Source organism: Typopeltis vanoorti, chromosome 4, assembly GCF_054136105.1.
Source record: "Typopeltis vanoorti isolate ZY-2024b chromosome 4, IOZ_Tvanoo_1.0, whole genome shotgun sequence".
NCBI lineage: Eukaryota > Metazoa > Arthropoda > Arachnida > Uropygi > Thelyphonidae > Typopeltis > Typopeltis vanoorti.
This window is the reverse complement of record NC_143552.1, coordinates 168,607,550-168,626,503: the sequence shown is the minus strand read 5'-3', so window position 1 is coordinate 168,626,503 and position 18,954 is coordinate 168,607,550. Positions and strand designations below refer to the sequence as shown.

Genomic DNA, 18,954 nt, shown 5'->3' with positions numbered 1-18,954 from the left:
TTTCTTGCTGATTTTTTGAAAGAAAAATTTGTCCATGAGTATTGTGGACATATTTTTTCCTGTTGTAAACTTCCATTAGTGAGCAAACTAAACAGGACCAGAGTGCACTAAATCATACAAAAACTAAAAGGAGTGAAATTGAAAATGAAATAAAATTGAATAACAGAATTTATCACTAGTTTTTGGATTCAAAAGAATGTTCATTATCTTTTGGATTCAATTATATTTTATTACATCTTAAAATTTAAATATAATAATTTCAATTAAAAAAAAAACTATTATATTTAAAAAAAAATTAAAACTGTAGCAGTTGATTCTTTATAATGTCATTAGATTTTAGATCTTTGCATTGGCAATCATGATTTATTTATGAGGAGAAGAAAACCAGATTCCATGGAAGTGCAACAGATGAAAGCACAAGCAAAAGAAGAAAAACTCAGGAGGCAGGTAATTTAAGTGGTGCTACTTGATGGCATACTATTCAGCTATATATATGGTCAGATAAAGATGATATACATACTTCATATCTTTATATAATCCCAAGGCAACTGTTCTTATTAAGAACAGTTACTTGGAATTATCTGAACTATCTGTGACAACAGTAATATTCTATTTAAATTTTCATTAATCAGTCTTTTAATCATTGGAGGGGCAAATGACCAACTACCAAACTCTTCTGTGACCCAGTTAACAAAAAAAAGTTTAATTAAAAGTTTCCTTTTAATTAACAGCAAACTGTTAAAATATTTATCTGCTTTCCTATTTCTTTCAAAAATTAAAAAGGCATATAATGAAAGTAACAGGAAAGTAATCAATATTTTAATCATAATTAAAAGGGAGGGAAATCATATTTATTAGCATTTTGTCCTTTCAGAATGTTAATCTAGTCACCTTGGATATACAATATAGTTTTGTGATGTATCACCACATTGATTGAAATTCATAAGTTTGTTTAAAAAAAACACTAGCTTTAAATTTACACTGCCACCACTTTCAAAAGTCTTCTTTTGTACTGTATTATCACTTTTTTTTTAAATTTAATTACCTAACATAAATGGAATTGCTTTACTTAACACAGAATAATCACTACAGGCATATATATGCACTTTTTTTTTAACTATGTCATAGAAGAGTATAGTATATCTTCCCCAATGATTAAAAGGCTGATTAATGACAAATCATGATCATCATCATCAGGCTTTTTGAGGATTTAGGCCTACACCAGCCTGTTTTGGCCTTAGAAGTCATCGTTGAATCACTTTAGAGTACGTCCTGGTTTTCTTTTTTCTAAAAAATCAAAAATCAAAAAAAATCAGCTAACGCCTTTTTATTCCCATATATATGGGAGTAGGCGAGGCCATTTAGCCCTATCTAACTTTTGGAGACTGAGTGGGCAGTTCAATCTCCACTGGTACCCAATCAGAGACAGATGGCCCAAGGCTATCACTAATTAAGCGGTACGCAGTGAAGAGAGATGGCTCAAATGTGCCGCCATCTCGTGGTCTCTAACCCTAACACAATATATTTAATGTCTGAAAATAATGTGGGTTCTACGGTCGATTTTCTTGAGTTTACAGGACGAAAAACCCGAGTTAACGGGAGGAAAAACCTGCTTGCCCGTGCCAGAGATCGACTAACTCGGGAACCGGTCGAAAAAAGGCTTAGAAAAATTTCCTCTAGTCGCCGACTAGACTCGAAACCAAGACTTCCTTCGTGCGGCCTAGCGCGGTGGTGTGCAAACGCCACATCCACTGAGCTACACAGTTTTTTTCTAATGGTTTGTAATTTAAAACTTGTTGGTAATCTTTATGTTTTCATTCTTTCAACATGTTCCATCCATTTATGTTTATATTTTTTTATATTTTCTATTACTGATTCCTGGTTTAATTCTTTCATAATTTCTTAAGGTAGCAGCTCTACCACTGGACTATTCATCGCAGGCTAGTAATCTGATATGAAGAACATTAATTTACATCTAAGCTAATAGAGAAAGGTATTCGAAATGAATCTCTGTAAAATGACCCAGGAATTGAAAAGGTGAAATGGAAATGACAAAATATAATACATATAGCAAACTGGAACATAAGAGGAATAGCATATAAAGAAAAAAAAAATGAATCAAAAATTACATAGAAAATTACTAAATGTTGTCACAGATAATTCAGATGCCATATGGAAATCTATAGTAAAAGTCTTTTGCAGTGTAATTGCTAAAGAAGCAAGATCTTTCCAATTTGATATCTCCTAAATATTGACCAGGAAAATTGTAGTGCCAAATATAATCAAATTGATGTGTGACACTGGGCACACCTTAAGATTTTTTTTTAAAATTTTTTTACAGCAATTAAATTGACATGTTATTTTATAGGAATTAATATTCGTATTCCACAAGTATGTGTTTGGTGTCAGTTGTGCTTACAGACTGCCTGCTACGCAACAGCAGCATAACGGAATAAAATGGGTAAAAACGTTTAGAAACATTTAGGCCTAAATCCTTGATATGTATGATGATGAAAAACGTTTAGAAATAAAGTTTATAATTGTTATGTTAGCTTTCTGCATTTGAAGGTTACTTTTTTATCAGTCCTGCACATTAGAGATTGAAGAACTTCATTGCACAGAAATTATGGTAGGTGGAACCTACTTACCTTAATTATATTCTACTACCCTGCTATATTCTTGAATAGCTGGTAGCCATGGTTGTTAGGGAATACCATCAGTATTCCCTTAAGAATTTATTACAATGGTATTCCTAGGGGAATACTGATGTTTTTATGAGCTTAGTGGAAAGTGCTGGAAATTGTTACCATTCAGTTTGATGAGCAGTTCATGTGAGATGAGCCTTCATAAAGATTGAAACTGGGTTGGACAGTTATCCTTCTCATGATGCATAGCAATATACAAGTTTGAAGAAGCATGTATATTGCTATTATGGGCTGCCGATGTGAAGTCAGCAGGCACTGTATACATGAAGCCTGGTCATGAAGATACTTCACACACACAGATGTTGTATGCTTACTCTTGAGTACAGGATTAAACAAGAATATAATTTCTTGGCTAGTATAATTTACTTTGAGCAGAAAAAGGATACATGTTTAGGTCGTTGGAAAAGCTATTGCTATTATTTATTGATACAGGAAAGGCTAACAGTAAATGTTATTCCAAGAAAAATGATCTGATCTTGCCCTAATGATAGGGTTATTGTCTTTTTATACTGGCTTAGCCTGAATCAGAATGATTTCTCTCTCTCTCTCTCTTTCCCTTCCCCACTCCAAAAAAAAAGGTTTTCATGATTTCATCTTATGTAAATATCAAAAATAGTTTTAAAAAATATATATTATTTTTCTAGCACGTGGCAACCATTTTACTTGACCAATTGTTGTTTTTACCTTGTATTTCTGTTCTTTGAATTGCTTGTTGTTTCCACACACTGACAATGTGCTATTGTAATAATCCCCGAGTATAGTTTGAGGCATTATGAATGATACTGGATAATGTGGAATAGATTACAAACTAATTAAAACTCCTTATTCCTCAGAAATGCTAATAGAAATCAATGACAACTATAACAAGCCTTTCAAAATAGAAAGAGTTGTGCAACAAGGCTGCATACTTTCAATTATAAATTAAAGATACCAAGAAATTATATTCTTGGTTTCATTCTTTATCCAAGTGTAAGCAAACAAAGTTTGCACATGAAGTCACTTCACGACTGGGCTACTTATATATAGAGGCTAATATATACTTGTATATAGAGACTTCACATCAATTGCCTTAGTATCCCATAATGCATGTTGAAAATTTTTTCACTTGGTTATACTATAAATTAAAGATGCCAAGAAATTATATTCTTGGTCATCTTTTATCCAAGTGTAAGCAAACAAAGTTTGCGTACGAAGTCACTTCACGACTTGACTACTTGTATATGGAGACTAATGACTTCACATCAATTGCCTTAGCTGCATAGTTTCACCAATTTTTCTTAACCTATATATGGAATATGTAATAAACCTAGTCTTGGGAAACAGCAGTACTGGATTTAAAGTTGGTTAAAGTCTAAGTTTACTGATTTTGTGTCAAACAAAATCAGTAACCTTAGATTTACTAATGGCATTTACCTAGTAGCAAAGAATAAACATCAGTTACAAGAATTAATAGAATTCTAATAGAGGTCCAGGAAGCCTTAAAACTCACCAAGAATGGCAAGGCTGCAAGAGTCGATGGTATCCTCCCTGAGTTTCTAAAACATCTCGGCCAATGAGGTCAAACATGGCTGGCTGCCCTTTTCTCAAAAATTATAACTGGAAAACTACCAAAGCTGTGATGGGAAGCCAAAATAATTGCTATGCCCAAACCAGGGAAAGATCTAAATAATGTCAAAAACTATGACCTATCTTCTTGCTTTGCTCCACCTTGAAGCTCTTTGAAAGAATTCTCATTAAAAGAATTTCACTACTCATCGAAAGAGCACTCCTGATTGAACAAGCTGGCTTCAGGCTGGGAAGAAGTTGCTGTGACCTGACAACACAGACTGAAGCAGGCTTCCAGAAGAAACTTAAATCTGGAGTCTCTTTCATTGACCTAATATCAGCTTATGACATACTTTGGGTCAGGAGCCTCCTCCTAAAGCTAGACAATATTATAAGGTGCAAAAAAACTTTCCAGCTTTTGAATCCATTCTCTCCACCAGAACGATCCAGGTTCATATTCCTGGAAAAAAGAGTAGGTCCAGATTCCTCCACAATGGCCTCCCACAGGGCTCTGTGTTAGCCCCTTTACTCTTTAACATGTCTGACTTACCGCATACCATCTCAAGCAAATATGCATGCCAGTGACCTAGCTATCCTACACCAATCTAATTCCTTTGCCAATCAACCTTGAACACAGACTTGAACATGCTGGAAGAGTACTTCAAGCAGCGGTACCTGAAGCCAAATCCAACAAAAACTGTGTCTATAGCATTCCACCTGAACAATGCAGAGACAAATCGACACCGCAACCTCTCTTTTTGTAGCAGAATGGTAGAACATGAGCCTCTCCCAAAATACCTTGGGGTGAGCCTGGACAGAAGCCTAATCTATAAAAGGCACATCAGCAACTTGTGCAACAAAAATAAAATGAGACATAATATCATTTCAAGGCTTGCTGGAACAACCTTAGGTTGTGGTAGTGCAGAAGTCCTAAGATCAGCTGCACTAGCCCTCGCATTCTCTGCAGCAGAATACTGTGACCCTGTCTGGGAAAGAAGTGCACTCACTAACATTATAGACACCCAGCTAAACTCTACCATGTGCACAATTAGTAGGATACTGAGAAGCACCCCTCTTTCTCTTTCCTGGCTGCCTGTCCTATCTAATATTGCTCCACCAAATATATGGAGAAGACAAGCCTCGATTAAAGAATTAGTTAAAGATTTTAGTCTTAGCCTAAAATCAAGAAACCCTTTTTGGTCCATGGATGAACTCTCTTCAGCTGCCTTACCATCAACACTTGACATATAGAGAGAACAATGGTCCAACAATCTTCCAACAAATGGCTTCCTAGTTGAAGATCCTTTTGCTCCGCAGCCTGGTTTTGCTCTTCCTAGGAAGATTTGGTCATCTATCAACAGGATCAGAACTAACCAGGGCAGATGTGGCTATCTCCTACATAAATGGAGACTGTCAGACCACCCTTGTTGTGACTGTTCCCTTTCCCTGTGGCCCAAAGTTTGCATACGAAGTCACTTCATGACTTGACTACTTGTATATGGAGACTAACGACTTCACATCAATTGCCTTAGCTGCATAGTTTCACCAATTTTTCTTAACCTATATATGGAATATGTAATAAACCTAGTCTTGGGAAACAGCAGTACTGGATTTAAAGTTGGTTAAAGTCTAAGGTTACTGATTCGGATTGTGAATGACTGCCCAAGCCACCAATTTCATGGTGGTGGCATCCATGAGGTGACGGATGAGATCCTGGATTGGCTTTCTAGACTGGACATTGACCTGTAGTTGCTTTGTATTTCTTTTGCCATAAGAATAAATAAAGTCAATAAGAGTACAATTTGGTTGGCAAAATTCCAAATTGTCAGTCCACCTCATTCATTCAGTATCTAGGTGAATACCTACTAATGGGTTGCACAATGAAAAGGTGAGGATTGGACATTTTGGAAAAACTTTCTAGACACTGATTGTATGCCAACCTGATGGATCCCTGGCTTTCTCTGTTTACAGAAAACTGATCAATACAAGTAGATACATTCACCAGCAATCCCCCCCCTCCCCTTACAACAATATGGGATTATAAAAACCCTATATAACAGGGCTAAATTAATCTGTTCAGACAACAATGCCCTAATTCCTGAACTTAACCATATCCTTAACACCTTCTTAGCCAATGGCTTCAACCCCCCGAAAAATCCAGGAAATATTAAAACCAGTTAACCTCAACACCCCCCCCCCTTCTTAACAGAGATTACACTAAATCTATCACCATTCCCTATATCTGGAGCACGTCTGAAAAGCTCACAAAAATCCTAAAAAAATATGACCTGACTGCCTGTTACAAACCACATAAGAAATTGGCATCCCTTATCTGCTCCACCAAAGACCAGCCACTTCCCCTAGACCTACCTGTAGTATACCAGGTCCCTTGCAGCTGTAAACCGTCTTACTACTGCCAAAAAAGCAGGACAGCTAATATCAGGATATCTGAACACAAATACTACATCTGGTTTCACCAACACAGCCACTCAGGACTTGAGGATGATGCACTAGATACCTACCACAGAATATGCTGGAAAAAAATCACTTTACTACACCATGGCAAATATAAATATGAAAGATTGTTCCTGGAATCTGCCTCAGCTCTAAAGAACTTCCCAAATCTCAGCAAATTTGGATGCATGAGACTGCCCCAAATTTGGGAAGCTTGCATCCTTAGAATATCAGCCCAACAGCCACAACAACCCAGTTTAGCCCGTTAGGGAGGGGGGGGGGGGGCACCGTTAGGACTCTAGACCAACGGCAGTTGCTTTCTTCAGCCTCATTTGCTCGTTGTTAGTACCTGCATGCACATATCATAGTTTTATATTCCCAGAAGATGGCAATGTAACATTGCCGAAATATTGGAAGGTATTGATCAAAGTTTTTTAATTAATATTTTAGTATATGTTGTCATTTTCTGAAAAATTTAAAGTCGGTTATAACAATATACTGTAATAAAAGTTATCTGAATGTGAATGGAATCTTAACAACCTCAGCATACGTTTCCCCCCTACCCGCTTATATGAAGTTGAGAAGTTTTACTTATGGCAAAAGAAGCACTTTATGGCTTCTTTTTTTTTTGGCATATCTGAATTGCCTACATCACTACTCTTGCACTTTGGGCTATCATTAAGTAAAATAAGAGTTACTTGAACACAAACACTGGCACGACAGTCGGTCCAATAACCAGGATGGCTGGTAGTGTATACAGTACAGTGTGGATATGTTGGACAAAGGGATGATTCATGTTCCAGGCAGGATGGTGCTAGATTTCATCATGTTGCTCAGAACGTTGTGCAATTTAAAATTTATGAATTGTTTATTTCTAGAATTTTCGATTTCATATTTTCGGACCGAGGTTGACCACGGGTAACTGAAATCATAGAAAGCGAACCCACAGATAAGGGATGGGGGGGGGCACCATATACCACAATTCCAGTATCCTCTTCACTGTCCTTATTCTTTCATATTCCTGAAGTTATCTGATTGCAGTAGGAAAGTTGACTAAGATGTAACTGAATGATTTCTTTATTCTTGCCTACTAGTGTTTTTATCAGCGTATTGCCGGCCTGGTTGGCTGAGTGGTTAGCATATCCGCTCTCCAGCCAAAAGGTCGTGGGTTTGAATCCCGACATGGATGTTTGTGATTGTGAAACTACTAGTGGTTGTGGTGGTCAGTAGATGCCGTTAGTATAGATGATGAGGTTCACTGTAGTTGATGGATTAAGTGGCGGAGAGTTGTGGAGTGGGTGCCCTCCCTCGATCAGTGTTTGGACTCTGGAGGTGTCACCTAATAATAATTTCTGAGAAGAGCTTCCCAGAATTTCAATATACACCATTACTCTGATATTTCTAGCTTTATTGGTTTACCTGAGCCACATTCCATCAAAACAGTATGTCTACCAGAATTTTGCAGTCTCAGATGTATAACTTTGTATGTTTCAAAACTGAACTAACTGCATATCATAATTTTTAATTTATGTATACAGTTGGGTGAGGAACGAGGGCCGTAATGGAAATCTGTCCAGTGCTAGCAGGCAAGTTTTTCTTGTGCTGGTCGTCAGTCCAAATGAGCTGCACATTCTCTATTTTAACATCATTTTATCACATACATACATAAGCTGTGTATTTAGCAGTAAGAATTCTACCAGTTCACACTGCCTCTCTGATCTCAGTTTCTTGTTTCCTTATGTATCGTATGGTGCTTTCATTGATACCAAAAATGCTAAGAAGGGCTGATGCATGCTCTTTTCGACATTTATCTAGAATCCACACTTTCTCATTCAACGTCATTGCTTTCTTGGCTCTTTTAGGCTTTTACTCATCATTAGATGCACTTCATTTATTACCCATGGATATTCACATAAGCATGGCAGTATTTTAAACACAAGTAGTGTAATGCTCATTGCAAGACTGAAGACGTGATTTTGCGACTGCCAACCTGAAAAGATGAATCTGCAAATGCAAATCCCACAGATATGAAGACTCAACTGTGTGCTACCATATATATATTTTTGGTAGCATACAATGTTCCCTCTAAGCTATGTGCTTGTGCATGTGGAAAAAAAAAGAGCACATGCCTTGTAACTGTGTGCACAAAATTTTCAATTTCAGGATTTCTATTTTACGGTCAATTTTTTGCACATACTATAAAAGCGAATTATATGATAAATTGTGTTTGTCATTTATATTATTTAGTAATTTCTCTGGCATTGGTTCAAACCATAATCCACTAGTAGCAGAACTCAAATTGAAACAATCCAGAAAACAAAACAGATTAAAAAATTAAATTTAAATAACTTAAAGAATGTGAAAATAGAAAAAGAACTAAATTAGAACTTAATAGAAAAATTACTTGGAACTCCAATGATGATGAACTAGAAGTGAATGAATTATGGAAGAAACTAAAAGAAAAATTATTAAAAACAAGTACAGAAATATTGAGTTATAGTACATCTCACAAGCAGAAGAATTGGATGACTGCTGAGATCTTATCCCTCAGGGACCAGTACAGGCTGCATGAAGATAAAGATACTACAAAATATAAAGAGATACAGTCAGGATAAAATCTAAAATAAAAGAAGCCAAAGAAAATTGGAATGAAAGAAAAATGTAATGAAATTGAGGGCCTACAAGGAAGAAAAAAAAAAAAAAGACTTCAATCTTCACAAAAAAAGATTAAAGAATTCTCGCTGGAGTTGATGAAAAAATGACATCCTATGCCCTATTTAAGACTAATGAAGGAGAGATAATCCTAGAAACATCTAAAAAAATAACGAGTTTGGACTGAATACGTTAAATCACTACTTTCTGATAATAGACAAGATTTATCAAATTTAAGGAATATAGTCACAGACCCACCTATCTTGAAGCCTGAAGTACTAAAGATGATCACATGATCAAGAAATGGTAAAGTGTGTGGACCCGATGAACTACCAGCAGAAATGATTAAACTAATCAATGACAGTAATACAGTGATGCCTCGGCTAATGAAGATAATTCGTTCCGGAATCACATTCGTTAGCCGAAACGTGATTTCCCGTAGGTTTCTATAGAAAATCGTTTAATTTGTCCTGGATGCTGCCTACTATTTAAAGATAAGTTTTATAAAGTAGTAAAAAGCACACTATAAAAGGGCAAAAACTCGCCAAAGGCTGAGATAAACAGCTACCCAATTAGATGAAGGAGAATGGAAAGTAGAATGAAAAACTGACGATCTTTACACGATTATTTACACTTTATTAAACTGAAAATATGTACACAACATTTTTACTATTCTTCTTCCAAATTTTCAAAGTTTATTCATGGTAAGTCTCCTCTTCTTCAGTAGCTGGCCTCTGTCTCTTTGCGAAAGGAGAAGTCAAAAATATGTCCAAAGTTGATTGAACTTCTCTTTTTTTCAGAATGTTTTTAAAGTGATTCAGACACTTGTCTTCAACCAAGGCACAAAGTCTGTTCATTTCAGCTTTGTTGGAATGCCACTTTGTAGCCAAAGACTGAAACTCTTCCCAGTAGTGCAGCACTACTGGGAAGAGTTTCTACTTTTAACAGCACTACTTTTAATGTCACCTGTTGGCATTCTTCCCTTTCTATTGCTGTCCTCCTCCTCTGATGAGCACTCTTTATTTTCCTTGTCTCTTTCCTGATTCAGTTGCTTTTTCAACTCTTCAAGATCTTCTGATGTCAGATCTTTTGAGTGTTCTTCAACTAATTCTTCTACATCTTCTTCATTTACCCCCAAATGTAATGCTTTGCCCAAGGAGACTATCTTATCTACAATGTCTGCATTTTCAGCAGCAAGTTCCCCAGCAACATCTTCAGCATCTTGAACACTGGAAACAGCACTTCTTATCTTGCTGAATTATGGCCACAACTTTTTCCAGGCATCATTAAGTGTCCTAACTGACACTTCGTCCCATGCCATGGCAATGACTTAAATAGCATGAAGGATATGATAATGATCCTTCCAGAATTCCCTCAGAGTCAGACTAAATGAAGTTGCATCAAAGCATCTTTGGAACATGTGTGTTTTGTATACAATTTCTTAAAGTTTGATATGACCTGTTGGTCCATGGGTTGCAAAATAGATGTGGTGTTTGCAGGAAGAAATTTTATCTTGATGAAGTTAAATTCTGCCTCCAAATCTTCTTCCAAGCTAGGTGGATGCCCTGGAGCATTGTTCAGAAGAAGCACAGCCTTTTCAGGCAAGTTTTCTTCTCTCAGGTACTTTTTCACCGTGGGCCCAAACACCTCCACCATCCACTCTGTGAATATGCTTCTTGTTACCCATGCCTTGGTGTTTGACTTCCAATAAACACTAAGCATGGGCTTACAAACAATCTCCTTCTTGAAAATTCTTGGTGTCTCAGAGTGGTAGACCAACATTGGTTTAATTTTGAGATCATCATTTGCATTAGCACAAAATAAAAGAGTTATTCTATCTTTCATAGGTTTGTACCCTGGCATACACTTCTCTTCTTTTGTGATGAAAGTTCTTTTAGGCATTTGCTTCCAGAACAACCCAGTTTCGTCACAATTAAACACTTGTTCTGGCTTGCATCCATGAATGATGGTCCACTCCTGAAATTCTCTAACAAACTTCTCGGCCTCCTCTTTATTTGCACTGGCTCCTTCTCCATGTCTAATTACACTATGGATCACTGACCTTCTCTTGAACTTCTCAAACCATCCTCTGCTTCCTTTGAATTCTCCCTGTGTCCTGCCACATTTTTCTTCAAATTTTCATAAATCATTCTGGCTTGACTGCAGATCATTTCTTGAGTCATAGTGTCACCAGCCATTTGACGCTCGTTTATCCAGATCATCAGAAGCTTTTCCATTTCTTCATTCACAGAACATTTTTGGGATTGAGAGGCCAAGGTCTTCGCACCAGCTACAACTGAAGCTGCCTTAATCTCCTCCTCCTTCTTCAGAATTGTAGCTATTGATGCTATGCCATGCTTAACTGCTAAATCCACAATTCTGACTCCTCTTTCATATGCTGAAATTATTTCTTTCTTTTGCTCAATTGTGAGCAACTTTCTGCTTCCCTTGGGTTTGTCACTTATTTTTTTGGACCCATTGTCAAGAAAATTTTTTTTTGAAAAATATAAAAGAAATATGACATATAGCATATTATTTATTTAATTAGATAATAATAGAATTTACTAATTATAAATTAATCCCGCATAGTAGAATTTAGCCAAGTAAAGAATAAATGCTATCACACTTACCTCTTACATTCACAGCCACACGGAGCATACACCGTCCTGACACTGGTATGAGGCATCCCACTTCTCGCTGTCTCGAATGTAAACAACCCAGTCGGGTTGGTGGGTCTCCCCTATGTGATGTGGTCAGCTCATTTCTTTGTCACACATACAGATGGAAAAGATAAGCTCCTGGAATGGCCCGACCATTCATGTTTGCTGCTTTATGTTAGCACACGCATCCACTAAAACATTCGTTAGCCGAGTCCGAAAAACCACGAAAAAAATCTTCGTTATCCAAAAAATTCGTTAGCAGGGTCACTCGTTAGCAGAGGTATCACTGTACTGATAAAATTGTAAAATTATTCAACAAAATTTATGATACTGGTAAACTACCCTCTGACTGGAAGGTAGTTTACCAGTGACATTACCTAAAAAAACCTAATATAAAAACTTGTGATGATTTTAGATTGATCAGTTTAATGGGCCAGACTCAAAATATTCCTAAAAATTATTCATAACAGGATATACCAAAAATGTGATGATCTCATTAGTGAAACTGTTTGGTTTCAAAAATGGTTTAGGAACAAGAAAAGCACTTTTCTGCTCATGTATCATAGCACAAAGATGCAGAGAACAATAAACTGACTTTTATATTTGTTTTGATATAAAACAAAAAGGTTTTTGATAAGGTTCAGCTTAATAAAATTATAAACATCTTAGAACAACTAGGCCTAGATGATAAGGATGTTAGAATCATTAAAAACCTCTACTGGGCCAGACTGCATCAGTCCCAACAGACAAACATTATCAAAATTGAAAGAGGAGTGAGACAAGGATGTGTACTATCCCCACTTCTGTTTAACACGTTCGCTGCCAGCTACGAGTATACTCGTAGTGGGTAAACCTGCTTCACAAGCCAGCTACGAGTATACTCGTATGACGCTTACCGCCGGGAACGAGATTATTGTAGTGACCTTGAAGAAGTGAAAATGCTTGGCTTGTGGGGCTAACATCAAAACTGTGTATTCTCATAGACCGTATATGCTTTGTACAAGCCAACTACGAGTATACTCGTAGGACGCTTACCTCCGGAAACGAGATTATCGTACTGACCTTGAAGAAGTGAAATTGCTCGGCGTAGGGGAACAGACCATGCCGAAGTAGCGTGGCAGCGAACGTGTTAACATCTACTCAGGGGACTTATTTCTCAAGGCCTTAGAAGGAAGAAAGGAAGGAGTAATCATAAACGTCAATTAATAAATAACTTGTGCTATTCAGATGATACTACTTTAATTAACAAATATTCAACATCTTCAACTACTTCTAGAATGTGGCAACAAAGAAAGCACAGAAATGGGCCTAAAATTTAACACCAAAAAAACAGAACTTATGATAATAAGCAACAGCCCTTTGATAACAGCTGACTTAATTCTAAATGGAAATAAAATTGAACAAGTGAACAAATTCAAATACCTGGGATTCTGGCTAAATGGAAATTTCAGACTGTGAAATGGAGATATGATCAAGAATTGAAATTGCAAGACAGTCCTTTATCAACACAAAACCCATTTTATATAACAACAACTTAAACGTTGAAATTTGAGTACAAATGATGAAGTGCTATATATGGTCAAGTGTACTGTATGGAGTTGAAACATGAACGTTAAAGGCAAATACAGTCAAAAAAACCAGAAGTCTTTGAAATGTGGATATTTAGAAGGATGCTCAAGATCCCAATGACAGAAAAGGTGAAGAGGTACTGAGAAGAATAAATAAAAATCGAGAATTAATCCATTTTGTGAAAAGAAGAAAAACTGCATACTTAGGACATCTAAATGAGAAACCATAAATATAACATTCTTGAGGTAATATTAGAATCATCATCATTAAATTCCTGACATTTACCTTCAAGGGGTGTACAGGATATGATAGTACTACATGAAAAATTTACATCATTACTAACTTCCTATCTACAATTTTCCTCCAAATCGATGAAATTACCTGTCAAGGCTCCAACGTTGTCAGATTTCATATTTCTATCTTCTAAGGCACTTTTTGCTGTATCAATCCACCTATATCTTGGGTCTTCCTCTGGGTCTTTTTCCTTCCAACCTGCCAGAGAACACTTGCTTTGCTAATCTTTCCTCTCTCATTCTGTTTAAGTGACCATACCACCTGAGATTAGCTCTGCTAAAGCATTTCTGTATGCTGACAACATCAAGTTCTTTCCTAATATCCTCTTTTTTAACATGATATTGCAATTGATGCCATCTGTTCATGCCCCTAATCTTTCCCCGGACTCTCATATCTGCAGTCTCTAGTCTTTGGACAAGTGTTTTACTTCTAACCCAGCTCTCAGATCCATAAGTTGAAACTGGTTTGAACACTGTCTTGTATATAGCTAATTTAGGTAATATTATGTGTATTATAAAATCAATCGAAAGAGAAAACCTGTAAGAAGAAAAATATCATGGCTGGACAATATAAAATAAACTGGACAAAACTAAACACAGAGCTCTTAATCAGAGCCATTAAAGACAGAAGTAAATTTGCAAAGGTGATCATTGAACACCATTAGGAAATAACATTTAAAGATATAAATTAAAGATACCAAGAAATTATATACTTGGTTTAATCCTTTTTCAAGTGTAAGCAAATAAAACTTTGCACAGAATTTTCATGACTTGGGCAACTCGTATATAGAAACTAATGACTTCACATCACTTGCCTTAGTATCCCATAATGCAGAAGCACATATTCTTATGGACATGTATAATGCTATGCATTATGGGAAGGATCACTACCTAGACCAGTTTTGAACTACATTCTTTCAAAACAAATTACTACGTTCTTTCATAAGAATATATCCTCAACCTATTAATGTCATAGGAAGCATTCAACAGACCACTCATCATCTTAGTCACTTGCCACTGGATCATCACCACCACATCCTGATCTCTATTAAACCCAGAGACTAGAGCACAGTAATCCAGATATGGCTGTATCAAGGCCTTATAAAAAAAAAAAAAGGAATGATAACTTTCTTAACTCATGCATTAGTGTGTTCTTCAATAAAAAATACTTACCTTTGTACTTATCCTATACTCTCCATGCCACGTAGCATATAAGGCTGAGATTGATCGTTCCTGTTACTGTCCAGATCTCCTAACTAGGCTTTTTTTTTTTTCTGTCATTCCTCACCTAGGTATTTTAGGTCTTCCTCTTCTCTTTCTTCCCTCTTGAATCCATTATCATCACTTGATAATGTAAAGGTTCCCCCTCTTTTAATGTTTTGATGATATGTTGACGATATTTTTATCATTTCGCCAGGCTCAGAAGAATTTCTTCAAAATTACTGACATCCTTAATGGTTTAAATCAAAAAAAAACAATTCACATCAGAAGTAGAAAAAAATTGATTCATTTCCTTCTTAGATGTTCTCATATCAGTTGAAGATCATAATAATTTTACATTTGAAGTATAAAGAAAAAAGTTTAACAGGTTGATATCTTCATGCTAGTTCCAAACCACTGCCTGCTACAAAAATGACATCATCAAAACATTACAAGAGAGTCATTATGTGATGCAGTGATGATAATAAAAGAAGCAAGGAAAAAACATACATTAAAGACATTCTTCAAAAAAATAGGTACAACATCAAAACTATTAATGACATAAAATAAACCAACACAGCTCCAAGACAACAGCAGATGACTACAAAAGGTACAGATTCTTTGCTGTATATCAGGAACGTTACAGACAAAATAGCATATTGATGATAGTGCTACTAGAATATAACTTAAAAGTTGCCTTTAGACCTCTACAAAAAAATCTCCATGATGTTAAGATTTCCTAAACAATCATATAAACCTGTGAAGAAACCAGGAATTTATGAAATCTCTTACAGTTGTGGTATTTGTTATTGCGAACAACAGAACATTCTGGAGAAATCCATTAAAAAAATAATAATAATAAACCAAGATGTGGAGAAAAGATGAGTGCATAAATCTGAATTGGTCAATCACCAAAAAATACCATACATAAAGAGGCCAGTGAGATGATACAGTGTCTGACCCAATATAATAAAAAAACCAAAGCCTGATGTTAAATGATCTGTGGGACGCATACATAGGAGATCTGTCTGTGGATGAGTTAGGCTATGAGATAATATTATATCTTGTAATAATGACCTACACTCATGATAACTAATTTCTGCATTCAATGTCTGCCATGTGCCGAATGAATTAAAAAAGTATTGTTATTTAGAAATCGTCATGTTAATACTTCTTTATTGTGTTTTATTGTATCAATGTGAAGAAGTACACAATGTTATTGTATGAAACTAATAATTGATTTGTCAAATTATCTTATTTTTTATGTGGTTTTTATGCCAGTATTAATTTAATAATTATGAATCTCTCGTACATCCAGTATCTCATAAGTCCGTATGCATACACACACACACACAAGTAGATACCTACATACCACTTCACATCACCATCCTTTACAGAAGTTTGTAGGATTGTTTAAAACTTCAGCCTCTAAGGCAGAGTGAATTTCATTCTCAAGAACTGTACTTCATCTGGAACAACAAGCTCTGCTTACATCATTCAAGCAAAACAATTACAACACAAAAAAAAAACCTTGCTCCTTAAAACTAACATTTCCTTCCCCAGTTAAAACTACATATCACTACTCTACATAAAGGTACTGTGCATAGATTGAGTTTGCACCTAAAACATCCCAAAATAAGAACCAATCTTTACAAATCTCTGATCTCTTCATGTCACATGAGGCACTAGTTTGTGGTGGAGGTAATCTTCCAGTGATGATACTGGCCCTTTACATTCTTCCTCTGTTTCTCTGCTTTTCCTCCTGTATTTTTTGGTTTCCTTTCCCTGAGTCTTTTTTAACTGTTGTGTCTTCCAGACCACATTTGCTGGACTCCAGTCCCCCGCTGCTATGTTTTGCATCCAGTATTTTGGACACACAGGATGGAACCACTTTGGTAAGAAGAAAAGAACATAAAATTATATATTCTGTATTAACAAACTAAACATGGACTAGTACGACATGCCTTGTATGAAGACCATATCAGGTAAAAGAAATCCAGGCTATTATACACATGCTAGTTCAAATCACACAGCCATTCCTGGAATTGGCTCATGTTCTATAGATCCCAGCTAACTGCAATAGAACTGATGGTGTAATCCTTACACAAATTTTAGTGCGCCACCCTCTTCCCATCAGCAGTAATCATAGAAGATTGCCACAGAGCATTACTATCACCACTATAAACATGACTATCCTTGTTCTCAAAGTCTTTCCTTTCTTTGCATTTCCTGAGGGTGTGTCTTTATAGTGCCTTTGATAATTGTAATATTAGCTTGAGCTGCCAAAACATTGGCATATGAATGATTAAATTAGTCAGTGAATTATTTTCATTCCAGTTGCACATAGCTTCCCCCCCCTCCCCGCCTGAAAAAAAAACTTCAATCTTCAATTTGTATCATATAGCCTACTTGGACAGACTAGTAGATCTGATAATATTTGCCTTGAACATAAAAACAACATTTGCAATCATCTGTATAGTATGTCAGGACTGGCATGTTATACTCTGAAATCTTAGTGAGGATCAGTCAGCTAATAGGCTTGCCTGCAAGGGTTAATGGTGCAGCAATAAGTCTCCTTTCCCATGGTTTGAGGATAAGGCTTGGTGTGGTGCTGGTATGATGTTCAAGGTAGCCTTTGCATTCCGCTCCTAAGTGCAAAGTGCAGTCATTGCTATATGGAAAGTGAGCATCCATATGTCGCATTGTGATGGGTAGGGAGCTCTGAATCCAACTCCCTTTGAGTCAGTTGCCATCTGACTCATTCAGATTTCTTACAACAGTATGTGGCATCTTCTTGACCTCCTAGTGCAGTATGTCTCCTTTCCCATGGTCTGCCACATGATGACATTGTATGCAGTTACCATCCATTTTCCTTTTAATGTAGAATTTAAATGGACATAATGCTGTGTTTGTGTAGTGCCTGAACAAACACCAGAGGATGAGTTGTAGAACACAATCACACAACCATCATCTCTCCTTCTTCAGCACAGGAAGCAACACTTTCTTCCATATTCCTACTCGACTATTCACTACCATTTACTTGTCTACTCACTTTCCCTCTTCCCACTAAGTGAAAAACTAATGACAACTTTTTTCGAGATTGATTGTTTCTCTGTGATATCCACGTTTTTGCATGAGTATCTGTGTACCGCATCACAGATATTATGACATCATAATATCATAGAAATCTATGAATCTGTGTACTGCATCACAGAAACTAATGACATCATAATATCATATCTTTAGTTTTTCACTTAGTGGGAAGAGAGAGAGCAAACAGACAAATAAATGGCATTGAATGGTCGACTAGGAATATTGAAGAAAGTGTTGCTTGCTATGTTGAAGGAAAGATGATGGTTGTGAGATTGTGCTCCACACTGCAACTCTTAAAACATCTAGTCAGTTTCCCCAAAATGTGGTGGAACACTGATTGCATAGTAGCCAAGGAAGCTCAGAACTAAACTTGGAGTCTCTTCTGTAGATACTCCATAACAACAAACTTCTTTGCTTTCAATTTTGCCCAATCAAGACACATCCACCATCATAGCCAAAGGAATTTTAAATACAATACACATCTTCTATAACAAGAGCAACCAGCAGCAAAGAAGCTTGGTATAAAATTTTGAAAATTAAGGGCAGATACCACCTGTCCAGTTTTCATCTTTGAACATAATGGATGTACAAATGCCAACCAAATAGCAGTTGCTGATATTCTTGGAGAGATGTTTTCCAGAACATCAGCAATATTTTCTTATACCAGGCATTTTTTTTGCTCAAAAATATAAAGCAGAAAAACAATGAATTCTTTTTTTTTTGAGTGAACATATGAAAGATTACAACAGGCCATTTATTTACAAAGAAATGAAAGCTGCTTTG

The 18,954-nt window shown here is 36.3% G+C and overlaps 1 protein-coding gene across 3 annotated transcripts in view; it reads left to right on the top strand.

Annotated features, from left to right (window-relative positions):
- Mer (ezrin/radixin/moesin family protein merlin) overlaps nucleotides 1-18,954 on the top strand; it is a 488,739-nt gene that overhangs the window by 257,020 nt on the left and 212,765 nt on the right. For all 3 annotated transcript variants that reach the window (XR_016548261.1, XR_016548262.1, XM_090392086.1), the window contains exon 8: nucleotides 334-447. Coding sequence is in view for 1 of the 3 variants with exons in the window: in XM_090392086.1 (XP_090248212.1) it covers nucleotides 334-447 (114 nt within the window). In the remaining 2 variants the exon portion in view is untranslated. The remainder of the gene's footprint in view (nucleotides 1-333; nucleotides 448-18,954) is intronic.